At 34.0% G+C, this 22,134-nt stretch overlaps 1 protein-coding gene across 2 annotated transcripts; it reads right to left on the bottom strand.

Annotated features, from left to right (window-relative positions):
• Positions 1-1,187: 1,187 nt before the first annotated feature.
• Positions 1,188-4,682, bottom strand: LOC118736842. Of its 2 annotated transcripts, XM_036466904.1 has the most exons (6): positions 4,520-4,682; positions 2,527-2,592; positions 2,396-2,461; positions 1,791-1,978; positions 1,564-1,723; positions 1,188-1,505 (listed from the first exon to the last, which is right to left on the bottom strand). In XM_036466904.1, exons 2-6 carry the CDS (start codon positions 2,582-2,584, stop codon positions 1,351-1,353), a joined length of 627 nt encoding a protein of 208 aa, XP_036322797.1. In that variant the 5' UTR covers positions 2,585-2,592; positions 4,520-4,682; the 3' UTR covers positions 1,188-1,350. The 2 variants fall into 2 exon arrangements, with proteins under 2 accessions (XP_036322797.1, XP_036322796.1); XM_036466903.1 differs by having other exon boundaries at positions 2,527-4,681.
• Between the last annotated feature and the right edge of the window lie 17,452 nt (positions 4,683-22,134).

The following is a 22,134-nucleotide window of genomic DNA, read 5'->3' as shown; positions in this document are numbered from 1 at the left end:
CATTTGTGCTTGGTTACCGACAAAATTCTAAAGCCCCTTACAAAAATTCATGCTCACTAACTCACAAGCAATTTTCTGCTTGAAATCCTGCCAACGCAGAACAGACATTTTTTTTGTTTCATTTTGACTAGAATCTTCAACGTCGTCTTTTGTGTCGTTTGGAGGAGGGTGAAACCCAGCAAACATTGAGGTTAGTTATCGATTAGAGAATGATTGGAGAACTAGCCAAATTCTCCAATCTCAAACGTTAGAGAATGACTCGAAAAACTATCGAGAATTATAGCGATCTCAACAAAAATGGGACATAGTTCTCGACTCGAGAAAATATTAATTCTCTAATCGAATTCTAATGTTGATCTCTAATGGGATTCGAATGTGAATTTCAAACTGCTGTGTTTTGCTTTATTAAATAAAACGCTTTGTTTGTAAAATGTGTACTAAATTTATTTGCAATAAAATAATAATGAATTATTTGAACTTAAACATAATATATGATTCATTTATTTGGAATATTGCTTATTTACCTAAATTTTTTTTAAAACTTTAAAACTATCATATGTCTTGTGTTTTTCACGTTTTGTTAAGATGAATTCATTTAGGTTAATTAAATTTGGTAAGATTAGATTTAAAAAATATTGCTGAAACATAATTAATTTTAAAATTAATAAAATAGTTAACTTAAAGTTCATTCACATGAGATCCTTATAAGTGTTACATTTAGTCTCGTTTTGGAAAATTAAGTCAAATTCCTTAAAATTTACACCGGCGGGCCGATAATTAGAAACATTTTGTCTTTAAAAATTTTGACTATTTACTTTTTTTTTATTACTTTTAATTTATTTTTTGCGAAAGCATAGTTCATGCTACAACGAAATCCACATAACTAACAAGTTTTCAACCTTGTACACGATTTATAAAAATTCGCTTAATTTCAAAAAATGTGGTGAATTTTTATAAGTCTTGTACAAGGTTTAAAACTTTAAGTTATGTGGATTTCGTTGTAGCATGAACTGTATAAATTAAAATAAATTTTCGAAAGTTGTAATGACGAATTGTTTCTAATTATCGGACTTCCTGTGTATGTACAAATACAGTAGCTTAACATAAATTATAATTGTATTTAGTCCCTGTTTTAGCTCAAGTTTAGATAACTTAAAAAGTAGAAGGCACATTTTTTAAATTAATAAAATTTAATAAAAATAAATGGATAAAGTATTGTTAATTCATTCAGTCTTAGTTTTGTTAAACTCAGGTATAATTCAGTTTTTTTTTTACTTTTACTTAAAATTAAAATGGCTATATACAGGGTTTGGATTGTTCAGCAAAAACTAGCAGTACATGTATGTGATTTTATGAAGTTATCTTGGAAGTTTCTAAAGTACTATTTCTATTGCTTTGATATACAGTGCGTTTTTGAAGTCGTCCTTTTGCATGCTGGAAAAAGGTAATGGAGGTTCGTGCGAATTCGTCGTCTGTGGATTGAGGAAATTTCATCGAAAGTGCATCTGGAAGATAGAAATAACAAATAAATAAATTTGCATGCATGTTATTGAAACAGTATACTTTTTAAAGCAGCTGTAATGCTTAAACTTCTTGCTGCCACTTTGGTGTTTGTCCCTTTCCAGCATAAATTTTGTGCTGCGTTATCGGTAACGATTTTACGCCAAGCCATTTTAATAAATTTTTCACTGCTCGTACAAATTATATGTGAAAGTTCTTCGGACTAAAAATAAATTTTTGCAATCACTTAATATAATAATTCATTCATATTGATTAAAACAAATAATTACCAGACTTTCGTATTTGGAAGAATGGTCCTGAATTTCCTTTTCAAATTTTTTAAAATCCTCAATGTTGTCAAACGGTGTTTTGGGGATAATCTCATTCCGTGATGTTTTATGGCTGTATTTGCTTTGTTTGGTTTCTTGTAAAATTCGTGTAAGGCTTCGCTTTATTGATTGTTGGTTGTGATCTATTTCTGTACAGTGTATATACATATGTATATATATATATATATATGTGGTTAATTTTTTAAATACATTCATACATATCGCTTATTTAATTCAATAGTGCCTTAATCTAAAAATTAAAAATTTTGAGGTAAGTATACAGAAATTACCGCTACCTCTTCAATCGCTTATTTAATTCAATAGTGCCTTAATCTAAAAATTAAAAATTTTGAGGTAAGTATACAGAAATTACCGCTACCTCTTCAATGTTGTATAAAAATTTCATAGCTGTATCGATTACCACTATCTCGCTAGAATAAAATATGTATTCATTTTACTATGGGAGTATATGTAAATTCAAAATTTTAAAGCTATTTATCTCGAGTGCTGCTTTTTTGAGTTGTTACGTTATTGAAGTAAATGAGCAATATGTATAATTAGTTTACCTTTCAAAATTTTTTTTTCGGATTTCCTTATCTGCTCTAAAACTTTTTCTTCCAACCTTTGAAGATCTGAAAAAAGTATAAGAAACAGATGTTTATGTTTATGAAATTAATTAATTAAAAATAGTGTTAACCTTTTCTTGTTATTGGTGTGTCGTTCGTCGCACTGGTAAAACTGGTATTAAAGTCCATGTCTGTCGCTTTAACGTTTATTAGGAATGGATAAAAGGAATAAACAAATTGACGCATTCATTATTAAATTTTATAATTTTTGATATCTGTTGTAATGAATGTTGAACGCTAGTGGTAGAAAACTCCAATTCCCTGCAACATTTGATATTCAGGTTCCCTGACCGTATAGGAGTTTCAAAAAAGTCTTGTAAATTAAGAACTTTTTTCCCTGATAGTTTTACTTCAGTATTATCATGTATAGCCACCAATTTATATATACTATTATTGAAGCTATAGAAATTGTCAGGCTCTTTAGTGGAAAAGAAGAAGTTTGGCGTTGTCACAGAAGTAAATACCTTTCCTTTTTTTAAGACGCATGACGAGGTTACAATACTTTGTGAGGCTAAGCTGTTTTCAACCAACCTATTATACACCTGTGCAGCGACATGTTTGCATTTCTTTATTTTCCTCTTTAGTTTTGATAAATAATTTTCAAATTTGAATGCGCTGAAAGTTTCTAGGCTTCCGAAATATAAGGTCTCATTGGCCAAATGAGTCAAACAATGAAAATTAAAAGTTAAAAACGTTTCATCATAGCATTCGGGCATACTTTCAACAAATTTATCTAACATTTGACTTGCACAGGTGTTATATTTGGTATAATAGTCTTTATTCAAAAGAATTCTTATGCTTAAGCTGAGAAGTAAGAAATGGTTATACCGTACAGGATCTAAAATATCTTTCAGTATGAATATTCCAGAATAAAGTAAGAAAGATCTAAATTCCGTTGCCTTAAACCGTTCTAAATCTTTCAGCGATCTAGGTCGTCTAGCAAATTCCCGCGGCACTTGACTGTATAAAGCTTGAAGGCTTGAATCTAATAATTTAATTTGCGTTGGTTTAAGGGAATATGATTTGCTGCGTTTTCTTAGCAAAGCAATTAATAGAGTCTTAGTTACTCCAAGGCAAACCACATGCATGTAGTCTATACCAAATGTCTTCACAATATCTATTGGAAGTTTTTCGATGACCATGGGTTCTGAAAGAACATGATGGCTTTTGTCTACTCGTGCTCGAAATTCTGCGTCAGTTCGAATTGAATTATTTTCTTTTGTGAAAATGATTTTATGGTACTTCGATTCGCCTTTTTGTGTACACTTCGGACAACAAGAATACCCAGAGTGGCCTTTAATGCCAAGAACGAATGCTCGTGCAGGTGCATCACATATAAATGCCCGGCAAGTAACTTTATAACGCATTTCTTTAAAAACTAGTCCTTTTTCCAACAACCCTAATAACTCATCTACAAATATTTTAAGAAACTCATTAACATTTGTTGATTTGCTGTTCCCGCAGTATGCTCCTATAACTCTTATGTCATCCGATGTATGTACGTTAACTAAAATTGGCCATATCTGAGTATTAGAGCTTTTTGCCAATGGAAGTCCGTCGATATTAATGTTCAGATTCAAACAATTGCCACTAAAGTCCGTTCGACATAAAAAGTCAGTTAAAGCACTTTCAACCCCATAATGTACATATTCCCCGGAACCCATTATGACCTTTGGGGCACTCTTTGGAGTATTTTTCAAAGTTCGGGCACACAAAGGAAGCCCTGTAATGCGTTTACTTAGAATCTTTAACAAATCATCTATTGCTGCGTTCGTTATATTATGTTTAACAGTCCATTCTGTCAAGTCCTTCCGTAAATCGTTATTTGCATTAATGCAGTCATCCGTATCATCTTCGCTTGAAGAAATGCTGAATTCATCTGGCTCATCAAATGTTCTGCTGCATCCTGGCCTGTCGTGTGGCTCTTCTTCTCCTAGCAACGCTTCACATTCTGGATGCTCATCATCACTTTTACTTTCAAACAGTAAATTTACTATTTGCTCACTCTCACTTCTAAATTTCTTTCTATTCATTTTATTACGTGAAATAATTATATGTATTTACTTTAAATTTTGAAGCGGCACTCAATTTTCTCGAACAATTGCGTTTTATTAATAAGGACGATCGTAGCTATAAATCGATAGTCGATAACACAACGTAGCATCGTACCGACCATTGAATTTGCGTTGTTTCTCTAATCGTTCTCGAATCGAATTCTAATGTAGTTCTCTAACTTCGTCATCGACTCGTGAACGATTAGAGAATTACCCTAGTTATCTAATGTAGAAATCAAAATTTCTCTAACGTTAGAGACCGTGTTTGCTGGGAAGCTGAACAGCAAGAGAGATACATACATACGTAAGTCGAGGAAAACGAATTGCTTTTAACCTTTAAACGTGGTACGCTATTTGCATTAATATTCACCTCTTTTTTTAAACTTTAAACTTCTTGTTCGAATTTAAAATTGTGTATGCATCAATTTTAATGACTAATATGTATTCGACTTTTCTTCCTGTTTGCTTTAGTTATCAGAAAATTCATAACTGCTTGTCGACTATGCTCACGTTTTCTTACCAGCTGCGATAAACTTGCACAATCCATTGGAAGCAATAACAAAAAAAAAATAAAAAATCTTTCACTTCGTTAATTTTCAATCATAAATATTTCAGTATGAAATAGTCCATACCACAGTATACTGTGGTCCATACAAGGAAGTCAACATATTATTAACGATACAGAAGATAAGAGATATTTGCAATACAGATGACAACAAGGAAACTGGCGACTAGTCGGTAACAGCGCATGAATGTGTAAAATGTGTAACACAACAACAGTAAGTAGCAGCATTGTCAATAATAACAAATTCCATGTCAAAGACAGCAACATCATTGCGTACTAGTGAATAGTGCTAGTATCCTATTGGGGAAGCAACAGAACACTGCAGCAGTGGGTGCGGCTTTTAATTCGACAATGACAAGTGAAATTGACTTTTAGAAATTCCGCTTTCACTCGTTAGCTGAATAATAATAGGATAAAAAATAAAATAAACGACGTTTTAATATACATACATATACATATATACGTACGAGCATATACCATGCTATTATAAATGTAGAAAATAATTTTTCCTAGACTCATACAGGCAAGTTCTGAAATTCGAAAATTTGAAGTCGACTCGATTTCGATAGTTTTTTCGATGGTTTTCAATCCAAAAATGTACAAGTCTCGCATTAAAATGATTTATTTTATATAGCTGTTGCTTCCTTTACAGTTTTCAATTAGAATATTCACTCTTTTCATCAGATATAATTAAGAAATTTTTGGCAAATCGAGTCGATTTCAAAGATTCAAATTGCAGAACATGCCTGATAGATTACTCTTGATAAATTTTGGTTGAGTGGGTAGAGAGAGGTTCGCCCTAACATTCCGTTGGAGCGGGGTTCCATCGCTGGTTTTTCTAATAGTGTACTATTTCTGCCAAGAAAAAGGTTCTCGAAAAAATCCATTTGCCATTCGTAGTCGCCGTAAAACTATAGGCCCCTCCTTTTATGTACCTATATCAAGAAGCACACCACAAATTTGAGGAAACGCACGGCCAAGCTCTTAGCAAAAGTGTAAACGCCAAAATATTATTATTATTATTGTTATTAGGGTGGAACGAAAAAAATAGAGTCTTCGATTTCGAACAGTGACAGACACTTTTTCCATACAAAGTATACTTTTTTATATAGAAGACACTGTCATCTAAAAAAAAACTTCCCAAAAATCGATTTTTTAATAAATTGAAGCATACACATTATTAGGTGACAGGCAATAAAAACAACGGAAACAACTTCAATTGACACTATTTCGCATACTGGTGCGAAATAAGATCAATTGACAATATTACATTTTCAAAAGCGAATTAAAATCAGTTGACATTATTGCTCTTCAGACATTAACCGCCCTATTCCCACACCACTGACAAAACTCAGCGGCTGACTATTGCCTTTACTACTGCGCCTAATACTATGCCGCAAATTTATTTTAAGCTGTCGTATGACAATTTTCAGTTTTATTGTTATGACCTACTGAGTAAGTGACAACGGCGAAACAATTTTTATATTGTGTTTTAGGCGCAGTAATTGTGACAATAGTCATATGATGAATTTTGTCAGTGTTGTGGGAATAGGGCGGTAAACATTGTTTCGCCGTTGTCACTTACTTAGTAGGTCATAACAATAAAACTGAAAATTGTCATACGACAGCTTAAAATAAATTTGCGGCACAGTATTAGGCGCAGTAGTAAAGGCAATAGTCAGCCGCTGAGTTTTGTCAGTGGTGTGGGAATAGGGCGGTAAATTTGCGTCCGCGTCCGCGCGATATAGAGGTTGCCGTGTCTATGCCCTAGAGCAGTGCTGTCCAACCGGTATATAAGGCGAACCCAAACAAAAGGATGGCCAGAAGAATGCTCTGTATTGAACAACGCCATTTCCGGTTGTAAAAGCGAAAGTGTCAATTGAAAATGCGAACTGTCAATATTAAATGCGTAAATTTGGGAAAGCTTCAATTGAAAGATATAATAGCCAACTGTAAATGAGATTAGGCAATTATAAATAAAGATATTTCTAAAAACCAAAGATATTAATGAAGAAATTCTCAATGCCCATGTAGATAAGGCAATTTTAAATGATATAATTGCAAAACTATAAAATCTCAATAATAGTTTTCACAAATTTGTGCAGAAAATCGACATATGAAAGAGACTATAGGCAGAGAAAAACCTTCCGCTTTTAGCGTGTTCTTCTTTTGTGCTCGGAAATTCTTGCATGGTACAATCTAGCGTATTACGTGGAAAAATTTTTTGAGTTACGATTGAAATACGAAAAGCGATGAATGAATGCAAATGCAAAGCTCCGTAACAAACAGTTTTTTTTTTGCGTAAACCAAGTGTGCTCTTTTAATTCGATGAAATGCATCATATTTACTTACTTAATCAAAAAGTGAGTTTTGAGTTTTTTGTTAGTTAAGGCCTTTTGTATTTCAGATAGCAATGTTAGTTACAGATTTTTCAATCCGTGATAAATTACCTATTTACGTAAGAAACTTCTAAGAAGAATGTTTTAGCGTGGCGCATCTCTGACCAACGAAAGCATTGAATTGTTGAGCCATCTTTTATGCAACCCTGATTTAGCACCCAGTAGTTTCATAGCCCGTGTATCAAAACAACGTGCCATCACGGTCAGTGTAATTATATATTCAAAATGTATGCTAAAAATATTAGATTACCATCTCGCCTGCCTGCCTAATAAGTGTTTACATCCAATTAGCTTTGACATGTTTAAAGCCGAACGCGCGTGACCAAACGAAAATAGCTTCGTTGAGTGGAAGGATATCAGCTTTAGGCGATCAAAGGCAACCGTCGCTCTTTTGTTCTGCTGTTGAAATTTAATTACTACATGCTAAGCGTACATACACACACACATACAGAAGTAAGTTTCAAAAGCAATTAATTAAATGAGCTTAACAATTTTCTACTTAAATATTTGTTAATTTTATTTGGTTTTGGCGATACTTGTGCAATTGTTTTGCTTTTTTAATTGTATTTGCATTAATATGCAAATGATTTTCGAAGCTTGTTTTTGTTTGCACATAAAAGGTATTTGAACGATCTTTGAAAAATTAAAAAAAAAATTAAAAACTTATTCACATTCAATAGAGAATATTCTGAAGGACATTTCGCAGTCCCTCTCAAGCAAAAGTTCTATTTACACGTTTCGAAAATAACGGGTTTCAACGAGTATCTCTTTTAACTATTATTGAATATTAAGGAGTCTATTGTATTCCTATGATAGGTCCGGTTATATCTCCCATGGAAAAAGCATATGGCAAAGTGGCATTTTCTGGTAACGCTAATTTGAGGCCAAAAAACCAGAATACGAATGCATTTATTTTCCCCCAAAGTTTTTTTTTGAGATATAGGCATAAATAGTGCTTTCTAGGTTCTTTCAGTCCCGTTGTCAGAAATTTTAGGGAATGTTAAGTGAAGCCAGCTTTTACTTCCGAGTATACGTTCATTTTTCTATACATTAGTATTATATATCGGCGTCTAAGTGGAAGATCGACTTATCTCGGCAGCCGGTTCGAAAACGCCCTATTAAAAACTTAAACTCAAATTATTTACTAAGTTCAATGAATTAAGAAAATATGGGTGTCAATCGAAAGAGGTTTGAAAAATCAAATTCCACTTAATCCATCAGTTAATTAAAATATGTATGCGATCCATAGCTCTTACCCGGCTGGACCGCTCCTCTCTCAGATTAGTAGTCGGTGTAATCACCGGACACTGCCTGATGGGCACACACGGAAAAAGGCTAGGATATCCCACCAATGATTTTTGTCGCAGTTGCAGGGACGAGGAAGAGGTGGAGACCGTTGAACACTATCTCTACCATTATCTCGCCTTGGTCAATACCCGCAACCGATTCTTCAACAAGTACTTTCTAGATTGTTTAGCCGATTTGAAATCGGCGAACGTTCTCGACTTTTCGCGCTATATAAAACCGCACCCGGTGGTTCAATTACTAAGAAAGGGGAAAGAAACAAATGGTTTCGGCCAGTGGTATCACAACGGGCCTCTTCAGCTCACGTGTGCTTACCTAACCTAGCCTAACGCCATGCGGGTTCACTAGTCGTTAGTTACAAGTGCTTTGAATATCGATTCCGTTCAAATACTTTTAAAATGAATTGCATTTTACCTTCAAACTTTTTTCAGCAACTTATTCTTAGTGAATTCCGATTAAACATTCCACAATTATTTCTACGAAAAAAAATCCCAACTTTTCTAGTTTGCGCATACTTGCAGAAAGTGGAATGAGAAAGTAAAGCAAGAGACTGACAACCAGCAAATAAGTTAAGATTAATTTTTGTGCCAACTTTGTACCAACTTAGCTAGACTGAGCGCATAATTCCCAATTGCTATACACAACTGAATGTCATTTGCATAACTTTATGAAGTTTTTTAATTACAAATGACCAATGGAATGGCTGTCTGGCGTGCAATGCACACAACGTTGGGCAGCAGTGTGACCGTTTAGATCCAAGTGGATCAAAAGTGATACATTTTTTCGGCGAATTTTGGAGGGTGTAAAACTGTAGGTCCCTCACCTTTGTGTGACAACATTATGGCGCACGCCACAAATCAGAGGAGAAGCTCGGCCAAACACTAACATATTTATGTGTAAGCGTCAATCTATTTTTACGATTTCAATTGTTTTAGAACTCGTCAATGACGAAAAAATATGAGCCGAAAATCCCTAAACTATGAGGGTAATTGCAATGTTTTATTTATCGTACGGGGAACGACCCGGGATACTGGTGCAGTGTACAGCGGCGAAAAGAAGACTTACCTTAAAATGCTAGCTAGAGATTATTTTTGGAACCTTAATGATTAGCAAATGGGTACCTTGATGAGTCGTCGGTGTGCCCTGCATAATAGCTACATAAGTGCATAGCGTTTACAACTTCCGCGAGATTTTATGTCTCAGATTAGCTTGGATTGACGATGTATGGTCACGGTCACTCTTGAAGTTATGGTATACAAATAAGTCTTAAATGATTTTTTCTCGAATTTTAGACTTTATTATGCAAAATACATGGTACAATATATTTTATTGAGATCTTTTCGCATCACTAGCTAAAGCTGTTTGCCACTTGTCGGGCTATGCATGCATTCCGCGCCATTAAAACTGCTTATCATTGGAGACAAAGAAAGTAGCAAGTCAATTCAGCTGAAGTATAGCGTACTCTCGTAAAGACGTTCTGCATCCATCGGAACGGAGTCGGGTGGGTTAAGACTTCTATTCCGGTAACCATCGACATAAGTTTTGACCGCTTGTGCGAAATACGGCCGAGCATTGTCATGGTGTAAAATCAATGACTCAGATTTGGTTGCCCTTGCCGGCAGCGATCGTTGGACCACTTTTTGTCGTTCATCTGACCACTTCTAATAAGCTCATAATACAGGATTCCCTTCTGGTCAGACCAATTACATGCTCGCTGTTATAGATATTTGGCTTTGACGTGCATGGTCCAGGTTCGCCGTGCACACGATAAGTATTCTTGCGCTTTGGATTGTCGCCGGTGAAAATACAATGCAAAAACGACTTCACTTTGAACCAATGGAGGATTGTTTGGGAAAGAGTGCCACGCCGTTCGATATCTCTTAGTTTGAGTTCATGAAGCAACCACTTCTGGATCATACCAGCAGCTTTCAATCTTAACGAAATGTGTTTTCGAGCCACGGCTTATATTTGCACAAGTTATTTTTGGGCTTAGCGCTAGTCTGCGTCCAAAATTTCCTCCTTGTATATCAAGTATGGATACGGTCATAGGAGATGGTGAGGCGCACATGGACGAAGGAAGAGAAGCTGCAGTTTATTGCTCAAAACTAAAAAGTTTCAGATCTTTTAAGCTACGGGACGACTTTCCAGCAGAAATTTTGCGGAAAGGATATTAAAAGAAATAAATCAGCCGAGCGAGAGGACAAACCTTACATTGTTATTCAGGAAGACATCAAAACTCTACTTTCATATACTACCTATTCGAAGATCATCATAAAAATTAAGAAGCTTAATCTGAAGTTGTTCCCATGACACAAAGGCATGGATGGTAACGAAACATCTGATAAGCTAGCCAAAGCCGGTGTGCTTTTGAATGTCTCACTAGCGACGAACGTAGGAAACGAAGTAATCGCACGAACCTCTCACGTACCACCAAGCAGACATATTCTCGAAACTAAAACTAAGTGCAAGTCACACGATATAAAACTTTAAGATTTCTTGTTATCAATAGGAAGGTATCTAGTTTAAATATTTATATTTTTCCAATTTATTACATTTCCTATTCTATGAACATCTGAAAAATTTATAAAATGCTTGGGAAGAAAAATGTTTGCACAAAATGTGTACAGTCTTGTACATTTCCATATTTTGCCGTTACTAAGTACGAACACAATTTCCTCTTGCTTACTTAAAAAACACATAAATTCAGCAGTATTTTTAATAACACTTTTACACTGAAAAACTGCGCTTAATTTGATGCTTCTCTTGGCTAGCGAAATGCCATTTATGCCAAGCAGCGACATTATCGCACTAAATAGCAATCAAAATATTTTATTATAATTGACATAACCACAAAGCATCAGTATGAGTTTTTGCGGGTTAGCGACTAATTTAAAACGCCAACAAGCACTCGCATTCATTCATACTTATTCAGGGCCGGTGTTGATTGCTTAAAGCCGGCCCAGTATATATTTGGCGACTCTATTGTTATACGAAATTTTGGTTGTCACCAAAGAGACGTCAGCGTTGGAGTTAAACCAGAACGCAACTTCAAGAAACTTCATATTCCAAAACCTCTTTTTTCACTAAAAAAAATCGAGGAATCTTACTATCCTGAACTAAAAGGTAACTGCTAAGCCTGGTTGCATATACAAAATTTGTTTACTGTTTAAAATAAATACCCAATATTATCGCCTTGAGATAAATTCGAATAAATGCCCGATGAATGTTGCAGACCTATATTAACTTTTCTGGTTCTGTAAAAACAGTGTTGTACTTTTTCAGAGCGTGGCCCGCCATACCTTAAATCCGCGACTATATATATTTACCGTAATACAAATGGCATACGACATGTCCATCAACACATTAAATAAGTTGAAATGGCAAGTGATGATCAAGCTGTGGCGACCGCATCAATTTCACCTTGCTCCTATTTACTGGAGGTGGCGCAATCAAGTACATACACATAAATATAAGTTTTTACGAACATACATATACATATTACATTAAAAACGCATGGACTCCTTTCCACCTCAGTTGTCTGCTACTTTATATTTATGAATTTTTATCATACTTATTATCACTGCGGCTATCGAATATGCTTGGGCGTGCGATATTGGACATATTTATGTAGATTGTAAGTATGAACGATTGAAAAAGGGCATATAAAATAAATTTAATTTATATATTATACTACCTTTTAGTAGTTATACAGTTTCGGAATCATTTCCGTGCTCAATTTAAGTTGAATTGCGAACAAGTATGATAGAGCTTGTTGAGATTTCAAAAACAAAATGCATAAAGTGCCGTTGGGACCAAACATTATTTCAGACAGGTATATACGCGTTTTAAAAACAGTGGTGCAGCTTATTAGCCATGGCGCGCTTGTTTTTGAAAGCGTATTTATTTAACCCTTTCATGTTCGATGTTGCCTATAGGCAAAACCATTCGTTTTTAGCGTATTTTCTTTGTGACGACTTGTGTGCAAAATAAATGTTGCTAAAAGTTGCTCTGCAACATTTTCGAAAACTACCCTTAATAAATTATATATATTTTTTTTAACAAAAGGGTTTAGGTATCAAATTTATTAAAGAAAATTAAATTACAACCACACAACTTAACACTGGGTTTTAGTTTTTGGTACGAAACTTTATAAACATTTATAAGCAGCATTCCATCTAAGGCTTAATCAATAATAATACGCGATCAAGAAAGTTATTACGGATATGACAGTGTTAATATTTGGTAGCAAAGCTCCTGGCGTGCATGCTTTGGCGCTTTAAAAGGGCTGTAGCCCTAATCACCTTACTCACAGGGAATCTGAGGTAATGCCTGCTCCCTCTCAGTGCTCCATTTGGAAGAGAAATCGCTGCACAGACGATAAATCCAAACGCAAGTGTCAAGTCCCCGTTCAAGTCGACTCACGACTCTTCGAAGAAATGTTTATTCTGGTGTTGCCTTTTTTGTAACTAGTGATTAGGTAACTTCTTCATCGTGATCACTTAGTTAGTCTACAGAAATTTATCAAAAAAAACTCATGTCAAATAACTCATCGCTATGTGGAAAAACTATTGTTAAATCTGAGAGAAAATACGTTATTATAGTTCATGCAGTTTATGCCTAGTGAAAAACGGAGTTTATAGCTCGAAGGGAGTAATTAATTACTCGATTTAAGAAACTTACCTCAGCTCTTAACTGCAGTTAAGTTTTCGATGGAAATAGGCTGTTAGAAAAAAACAAAAAGAAAAAGTAGAAAAAGAAAAAAGCAAAATAAATCAATAGGAGCCAATAAATTCTGATTTAAAAAAGGCTAAAAGCAACTAATGCAAGGGAATTACTGCGTCCAGGTAAAAAAAATAACACAAGTATGTATCGAAAAGCGCAAAATAACGAAGTGATATTACAGCGAAAGCGAAGCGCCTGAGAAGAGAGGGTGTAACTACGTTATTAGTAAGTAGAAAAACAGGCAAGCAAAGAAAATAAGAACGCCTGCAGATAACAAAAAACTTTCGAGTGAATAACAAAAGTGCCAATAGAAGTTAGCGGCAACACGCACAGTAAGGCGCACTTCCAAGAAAAAAGGGCAAACAACAAGCGGAAGGCAGCGGCGATTGGTTCGGAGAAGTACATAAATCTGGTGTAAAACTTTGGACGCTTAACGCTTTGCAAAAGTAACACACGCACATTGTACATATATAAACAAACATACCAACATACAAATCTGAAATATCTGATAAATAAAGCAGATTGCTAAGCGCATTAAAGCACCAGCTCCAATTTTTATTATTATTTTTTTTTTTGTATCACAAACGCACATATCGAGCCGATATATACGTTTGTATGTATGTATGTACATTAGACTGCATCACCAAAACTAGTTACGGTTTTCCGTCGGGAATAAAAAATCTATAATATATATAATACGCGAAGGGATTTTTTGTCCAGGTCATGAGATTCGCATCATACGTTCGATTTTCCAAAGTGAGGTATCAAATTAAAGTGCTTAGGGTGTGGCTGTTCAATAAGGTTTTCCTTTTTCGAAAAGGGTTGCCAGCTGTTAAGAAATTAAGCTCACATTATTTAAAAAGCTAAGTTAATAATTGTTAAAATATGGGTACCAACCGAAATGGTTTTGAAAATGCTTTACACCTTAGCTACGTGTACTTGGGTTGCCACATGCTTAAAAAATCGAATTCAATTTTAATTAAAGGAATTAGGTAAGCGAATAAGGTATCAACATATGGGTGTTAGAAAGAAGGGGTTTAAGAAGGTAATAGTTTGAAATTATTTTGGAAAGGGTTGCCACCTGTTTGAAAAGTTGAATTAAATTAATTTATACCCAAATTATATAAAATTAAAAAAATGGTTGTAAAATGAAAGAGTTTTAAGAAATATTTAGATAGACAATTTACAATACTTTTGATGTGTCTGAGGGTTGCCATCACTTTAAGGTTAAGGTTAAATTAAAATTATTGAATAAGTTAAATGAATTACAAAAAGATGGTTATAAATCGAAATGGGTTTATTTCTGAACTATATTTACTAGGGTTGCCACGTGTTTAGAAAGTTTAATTCCATTTAATTCATCAGTTACTTGAAATATTTATAATAATGTCGTACGAAAAAAATATCTAAAAAGATTTAAGTTCGAAAATTGTTTTGAAGAGGTCGCCGCCTATTCTGAAAGTCGAATTTAGTTTAATTATGCACAAATTGTATGCAATTTTAAAATCTGGCTATCGAACTAACGAGTGTTTAGAAATATTTAGCTTGAATGATTCGAATTTTCTTTAGGTTGCCTGAAGAAGGTTGCCACCTGTTGAAAAAATTAAATTCAAATTATTTAATAAGTTAAATAGATTGTCAAAACATGGGTATCAATCGAAATGAGTTTGAAAATAATTTATTTCTGAACTGTATTTAGGAGAGATCATATGCCACATGTCAAATCATCATCAAATTCAACATAATTGATCAGTTAATGAAATAAGTATCACAATGCCAGACGAAAAATATCTAGAAAGATTTTTGTTTGAAAGTACTTTTAAAAAGGGAAATGATATTGAATTCTTGAAAATCAATATTTTTCGATCAGGAAATTCTTTTTCTCTTCAGAAGACTTCCAATCGCGTTTATTTTGCCACTTTTTTACACTACCGATTTTTTATGGGTTCGCATTAATTTCTTTGTGATTTATATGGGATCTATAAAAACTAATGAAAGTTAAAAAATTGTTAAATAAACCATTGGGTATTATTATTGAAAGTCTCCTGAAGAGAAAGACTTCCATACGGTTTATACGAAAAATTTTTTTAACCCCATAATCACTCCCCCTCCGCCAATATAAATATTTAGAAAACTTCAAACGCTTTGGGCGACCTCTATATTTCTTTTGATTTCAAAATAAAGAACAGAGGATAATTTTTTTAGGTATAGGAGCTAAGAGCATTAAATTTCCGCCTTTACTTTTACCACCCTAATGTGCCTACACTTGAAGGCAACGAAAACCTCAAAACGTACATAACACTATAAATAATATTATTATTATAAAAAAAAAGTATTAAGGTGTCAAAAGCTTGTCGGTCTAATAACAACAGCACCAATGCACATACACACACATGTAGTTCTAAACAAAGTGTAAATGACTAAAATGTAAATCCCTCAAGGGCACTTCGTCAGACGGACAATGAGTCCTTTGGCGTTAATATTTTGCCTTTTTTGCGGCGCTTTTACAAACTTTCAATCTCAGTGAACATTTTTTTCTGAGCATCACCACCGCTACGTCCACCTCTAGCGTAGGCATGTGTGTTTATGCTTTTTTTAGGACTTTTTCGGATTATCAGTCTGGCTTCGTGGTATGTATTTGCGCGCGCTATCTTTCAATTTGTTTTTGATGGGTCAAAATTAAATCAATTTTCTGTTTTCCCACCTACACAATTACTATACACATACATATGTAGATACTTATACAAATACATATACCTAGTAAGTAAACATATATACAAGTTTATACGAGTTGGAGTAAAGAAGTATTAGCCTGCGCATACACCAGGCTTTCTGCTTGAATTCCCTTACCTTACAAAGAATAATAAAAATCCATTTCCAGCAAAAACACGTGTCACCCCCAACTACCTCACGTCTCAGGTCAGGTGTATTATTTCACCACTCAGCGTCACGCAACATCCCAGTATGTGGGCTAGGGTCTGCTTAAAAAAAAACGCTGGTTTATCTTTTTCTTTTCTCTATAATGAAGAAAAATGTGAGTTAGTTGTTTGGCGCAAAGGATAATCGCAGCAAAGGTAAGTCACTGGGCGGCAATTATGGTAAGAGCTGTCAACTCGAAAATTTCGAAAAAAGGTAAGTGTGGCAAATCTTTGAAGTATTTAATCTTATAAGCAACGGTTGGCCAAATGTATTTAGCCTCACTCTGGCAAGAGCCATGCAATCGCTGAGAAGGTGTTAAGCTGTCTCCTCTGAGCACGGATTCTTACTGTTGCGGCAAAATTTCTTGAGAGGTTTGGCGATCTTTACGCCATGCACTTCCGCCGTTCAAGTGTGTGGATTCCTTGGTCATTCCTAACAGATCGTTGGTTTTTAATGGGTCGCAGGTATTCCAAATATGTCTGGTAATCCTATACGATGCTGTACAACTCCACATCTGCATAGATTTTGTGTGATAAATTTCTTTGATTCTGCTCCGAGGGGGTGCATGGTGTTTTATGCATCTCACCACCTTCTTCTTAATCGCAAACAATTTCTGCAGGAAAATGCCGTCATGGTCCGGTAGCCAAAAGAATAGCTTTAGATTCAGTTGCTCAATGAAAGCTCCTAAATACACCTATTCCACATGCCATTTTTGATCAGTCTGTAAAGACGGCTAATAAATATCACTGCGACTTATTTATTTTGTGTGGGATTTGTCCAGGTCTTCGGTATGATTTAAAAGTGAGGCAACGCTTTTACTGAGATAGGATTATATTTTTAGGTCGGTCCAGCTTAAGCCGCGCACAATATTTACAATTTTTTGGCTCAAACAAAAACATAGACATCTATGCAATCACAATGTTTAATTAACAATTATGTATGCAAATAAATCTTTAAAATAACTTCTCTCAACTCTTTGCTCATATTCACTTCTTTCTAATTGCGTCTCACTCCCCTTAAATCTGCAGCGCAAGCACAAGCCTTAAAACGACCACACCCATGGCTAACGAAATTACTTATATGTTTACTTATTTACTAAAAAAAAAAGTTGAATTGATTTGCTTTTTGATTTAGTTACCTCAAATAGCAAATTAATCCCTGAATTACTATTTTAATACACACCAAATGCGTAGTTTGATGCAAACAAATGTATTTCATATTCCTACATTTGTGTATTGACAAACCACAATGTTAGAGATTTGACCTTGAATGTATCCAATACCCAAACAGTGTGAGTGATGGTGATTATGAAATTTGTTTACAATCCCCAAGTGAATTGCCTGTATTCCCTGTAGGAAATTCCACTCGTACCAAACTAACTTGTAACTAACTACGTTTCTAGGTATAAATTTAGAGGATGCTCATATTTTACTCTAGAAGTACAGACTATTTATGTTAATCAAGCAATTAGTTAAGCAACCTAGGATCAATTCAAAGTTTAAATATCTAAAAAATAGCCATCTTCAGTTTCAGTGGCAACAGTAGCATTTTATAAAAATCACCAGTATTTTTGCCAGTTTCACAGCGATCCAGTAGCGCATTTCATTGAGCCCCCTGTATGGGTTACAGTAAAAAATTTAAAGTTGGTATAAATATTACAAATATTAAAAGAACAAGTAAGAAAGTCTAAGTTCGGGTGGAGCCGAACATTAAATACCCGGCGCAAGTATTAAATATATGTTTCTCACCATTCCGAAAGCTACCGCTAGATGGTAAGCCGGGGTGTATAAATTTTGAGTAAATTAGCGTCCTTAAATTTCGAAATATTACAGGTTCAAGCATTTCTGAAATTTACCGTTATATGAAAAGCGGCCGTAATTTTAGTCCGATTTCAACAATTTTCAACGGTTTTCTTTTATGTGGCAAGCACAATAACCATACCGAGTTTGGTACAAATTGCTAGAACGGTTAGCGAGATACATATATGTGATTATAAGTGGGCGGTGCCACGCCCATTTTCAAAAATTTTACCATAAACGTATTTCTTGGTAAAGAATTGTTGCAAGCAACAATTTTGAATAAATTTGCTTTAATATTTACTGATTTATCGAAGATTTTGTATTTCTCTAAATTACCGTTATATGGGATGTGGGCGTGGTTATCGTCCGATTTCATTAATTTAGTATGCTGTACCAAGGCCAACAACTGTGCTAAGTTTGGAAGAAATTGGCGCAACGGTTACCAAGATATACACATGTAACCATAAGTGTGCGTGGCTACGCCCACTTTCCAAAAATTTATAATATTCTTATTTTTCGTCTGAAAGTTATTGTAAATATTAATTTTGAGTGAATTATCTTCAGTAGTTACTAAAATATCGCAGTTTTCGTATTTCTGGAAATTACCGTTATATGGGAAGTGGGCGTGGTTTTGCCCACGCTAACATCTAAGATAACATTAGGGGAAGCGGTCAAAATCGGTAAACCTCCCCTGCGATTCCTGTCTTCAGAAGTTGAGAAAGTGATCACAGTAGGTGGAATAATCTACACACCTGCGCGCAATCGCGCTGTAACTGGTAGTTAGGGGTTGAGCTGTTTTAAACAAGCTGCAAGCGAAGGATTTACTAAGGCCCAACTAAAAACTAAAATTCCATATGTATTTATTGTAACCTAAGATTTCGTATAACCATTTAACACTCTCATCTCATTTTTCGGTAACTCCAAGAAAATTATTAATATTTTTGTCTGAAATTTTACGCTCTAACTATTTTTTTGAATGAACGCCTTAAAAAGGGGTTAAAAAGACCCATGACAGCAAGGGTTAAAAGCAGAAAAATTTTGTACGAAAAACTTGCTCGCTAAATTTTACAATAGGTCTCTAAAGAAACAAAAATCGATTAACATATTTTTTCTTAATTTAAGCCCGCGTGGATTTATAATAAGGACTTAGCCTCACTCCAAATTTAGATTAAGACCTACATATATCTAGTTAGGTGCAATTTTTGTAGGTTTTTTTAAATTGTCGTGCACCTTCAAATCCAGGGTTATTTAAAAGGATCAATTAATATTAATTTTATTCTTAATCTGGATCTTAATATAAGTCTTAATCTTAATCTAAATCTATATCTTAATCTTAATCTAAATCTATATCTTAATCTTAATCTTAATCTTCATCCTAATATTAATTTAACATAATCTCGACCTTAATCTTAATCTAAATTTAAATCTTCATCTTAATAATAATCCTAATAATAATCTGAATCTTAATCTTATTCTTAATCTAAATCTTAATCTTAATCTACATCTATATTATAATCTTAAATTTAATCTTAATCTTAATCTCATTCCTAATCTTAATCTCAACATTAATCCTAATCTAAATCTAAATCTTAATCCTAATAGATAATAATAATCTTAGTCACAACCTTGATTTTAATAATTAACTTAATCTTAATCTAAATCTAAATCCTAATGTTAATCAATATCAGACTTAATCTTGATCCTAATCTTGATCTTGATATTAATCTTAATCAGAAGCTAATTGTAAATTTCAAATTTTAATCTTGACCTTAATTTTAACATAAATCTTGATCTTATTCTTAATCTGCGGCTTAAACTTAATGTTAATCATAATCCTAATCTTAATCTTTACCTTGACCATACACTCCGTTTACACAGGCAAATCTCAGGTGATTATTAGCGGTCAAATTTGTTGTGCTTGTTATTCTTACACGTTATGTTTCTTCTCTGTGCCATCGTGATCCCTTTTTTCTGCTAAATTAAGCAAATTGAATATATATAAACTTCATTTTTTTTAATACCTTTACAAACCTCCTGTCCTTTCTAGCCTCCATTTTTGTTTGGTTTTACATTGGCATTTCTCCTCTTCGCAAAAATTAATCGATAAAACCGGGTTGGACAACGGAAAGTTATCGGTTTAATCTGAGATTATTTTATAATTACAGATTAACGAGGGTTGAATTTTGTATAGCTAATCTCTTTTTCTAATTACAGATTAGGCAGTTAAGCTCGAAAATAAGGATAATCTACTTATATGTAAACCTAGTATTAGTCTTAATCTGAATCTAAATCATAATCTAAATCCAAATTAAAATCTTAATCTAAATCTAAAACTTAATCGAAATCAAAATCTTAATCTTAAACTTATTCTTAATCTTAATTTTAAACTAAATTTTAATCTTAATCGTCAACATACATATGTATACAAATGTCACTTTCCATGTGTTCGTCGCCTGGGTAAATGATTGTCGTATGTTAATTTCGGTAGGTTGTGGGAAATCGCGAAAAACTCGATAATAGATTTTCTCCAAAGTCTCTGAAAATTTACTAGTTCACAAAACTCTTAAATTATTTGATTTTACTGTTTATTGTTAATTAGTTTTGAGTTTATGAAGGATTTTCTTTAGCAAAATTTTTTCGTAAGCGCCATTTGTACACAATTTGGCAGCGACTTTGTATGGAATACGACAAAATGTTATGAAAATTTCTACTAAATTAACGACACTTTTTACTCAATATCTCGGAAACTAAAGAAGATATCTAAAAACTGATAACACCAATCGAAAGACCTTACACCAAAATATATAACTGCATATAGAACTAAAAATCGTCAAAATGGCGCTTACGCCAATCTTTTACCCAGGCGACGATATGTGCATATATGTACAACTATGCTAGTTTATAGCTTTTAAGCGCGCTTTAACAGCCAGCGCGTGATCCACAGTTGAATGTCAAATATGAATAGAAGCAGAAAATTAATTAGTTTACCAGCTGCAGGCAATCCACTAGTCAACTTGTTGCACGTGAAATATTTATCCTGGTACATTACGTAGAGTGTTGCAAACATTAAGTGGCATATGTGCACAGTTACTTTTCAAAAGAGTTAAATGAATTTACGAGTTGGAAAATTGTCTTAAGTGGCCTCTTCAAAGTACTTTGATTGGAAGTTTTTTTATGGAATGCCATAAGTACTTAGAATGGAAAAAATTCATATGAATACATACATGTGTAGCCTTTTGCCATTCAACTTACACCTAATTGAATGGCAAATTGTAATGCAAAGTAAAAACACTCACTAGCATATTCTCGCACACCTTCAAGTAGTTTATGCATGTACGTTGATGCGTGTATAGCCGCCTCATAATTGGCACTTAACATTTGCCACCATTTTTGCGGCTAAGCGTTTTAATCTTAAATTAATTGAAGCCAATGTCATGAAACTTTTCGTTTTGGAAAGTTTCCAGCCTAAAATGATATAAATCTGTATGTGCATTATGGTGGTCCAAAAAATGCATGTGGAAAGTTAAAGTCGGAATTTCAATGCTCTCACCCACTGAATGGTTCTATATCAAATAAAATATACCCCTGTTCTTCTATTTCGAAATGAAGAAATATTTAGAGGTTGCTTAAAGCGCTCAAAACTTTCCATGTAGTTTATACGGGGAAAATAAGTTTTCGTGGAAATGCTATAGAATTCTTGGCAGTCAATATTTTCAATCTCAAACTATTTCAAACTCTGCTTCGCTTCAGAATACTTGAAGGAATAGTAACCAAGTTTTGATGTTCCCATTTTCTAACACTCTCTTCGCTGAATTTTTCGACTTACTAAATAATTTGTATACAAAGAGTTTTCCAATCGAAAAACATTGATTTTCAAGAATTCTATACCATTTGTACGAAAAATTGTTTTCCGCTT

This window comes from Rhagoletis pomonella, unplaced genomic scaffold, assembly GCF_013731165.1.
Source record: "Rhagoletis pomonella isolate Grant_MI unplaced genomic scaffold, Rhpom_1.0 Rhpom_scaffold_00004, whole genome shotgun sequence".
NCBI lineage: Eukaryota > Metazoa > Arthropoda > Insecta > Diptera > Tephritidae > Rhagoletis > Rhagoletis pomonella.
This window is presented reverse-complemented; position numbering and strand designations above follow the sequence as displayed.

Excerpts from the sequence above, each read along its gene's own strand:
- LOC118736842 (XM_036466903.1), bottom strand. The coding sequence starts at position 2,641 with ATGCGTCAATTTGTTTATTCCTTTTATCCATTCCTAATAAACGTTAAA. Across the intron at positions 2,462-2,526 it reads CACACCAATAACAAGAAAAG|ATCTTCAAAGGTTGGAAGAA; the intron begins GTTAACACTATT and ends TACTTTTTTCAG. Across the intron at positions 1,979-2,395 it reads CGAAAAAAAAATTTTGAAAG|AAATAGATCACAACCAACAA; the intron begins GTAAACTAATTA and ends TACACTGTACAG.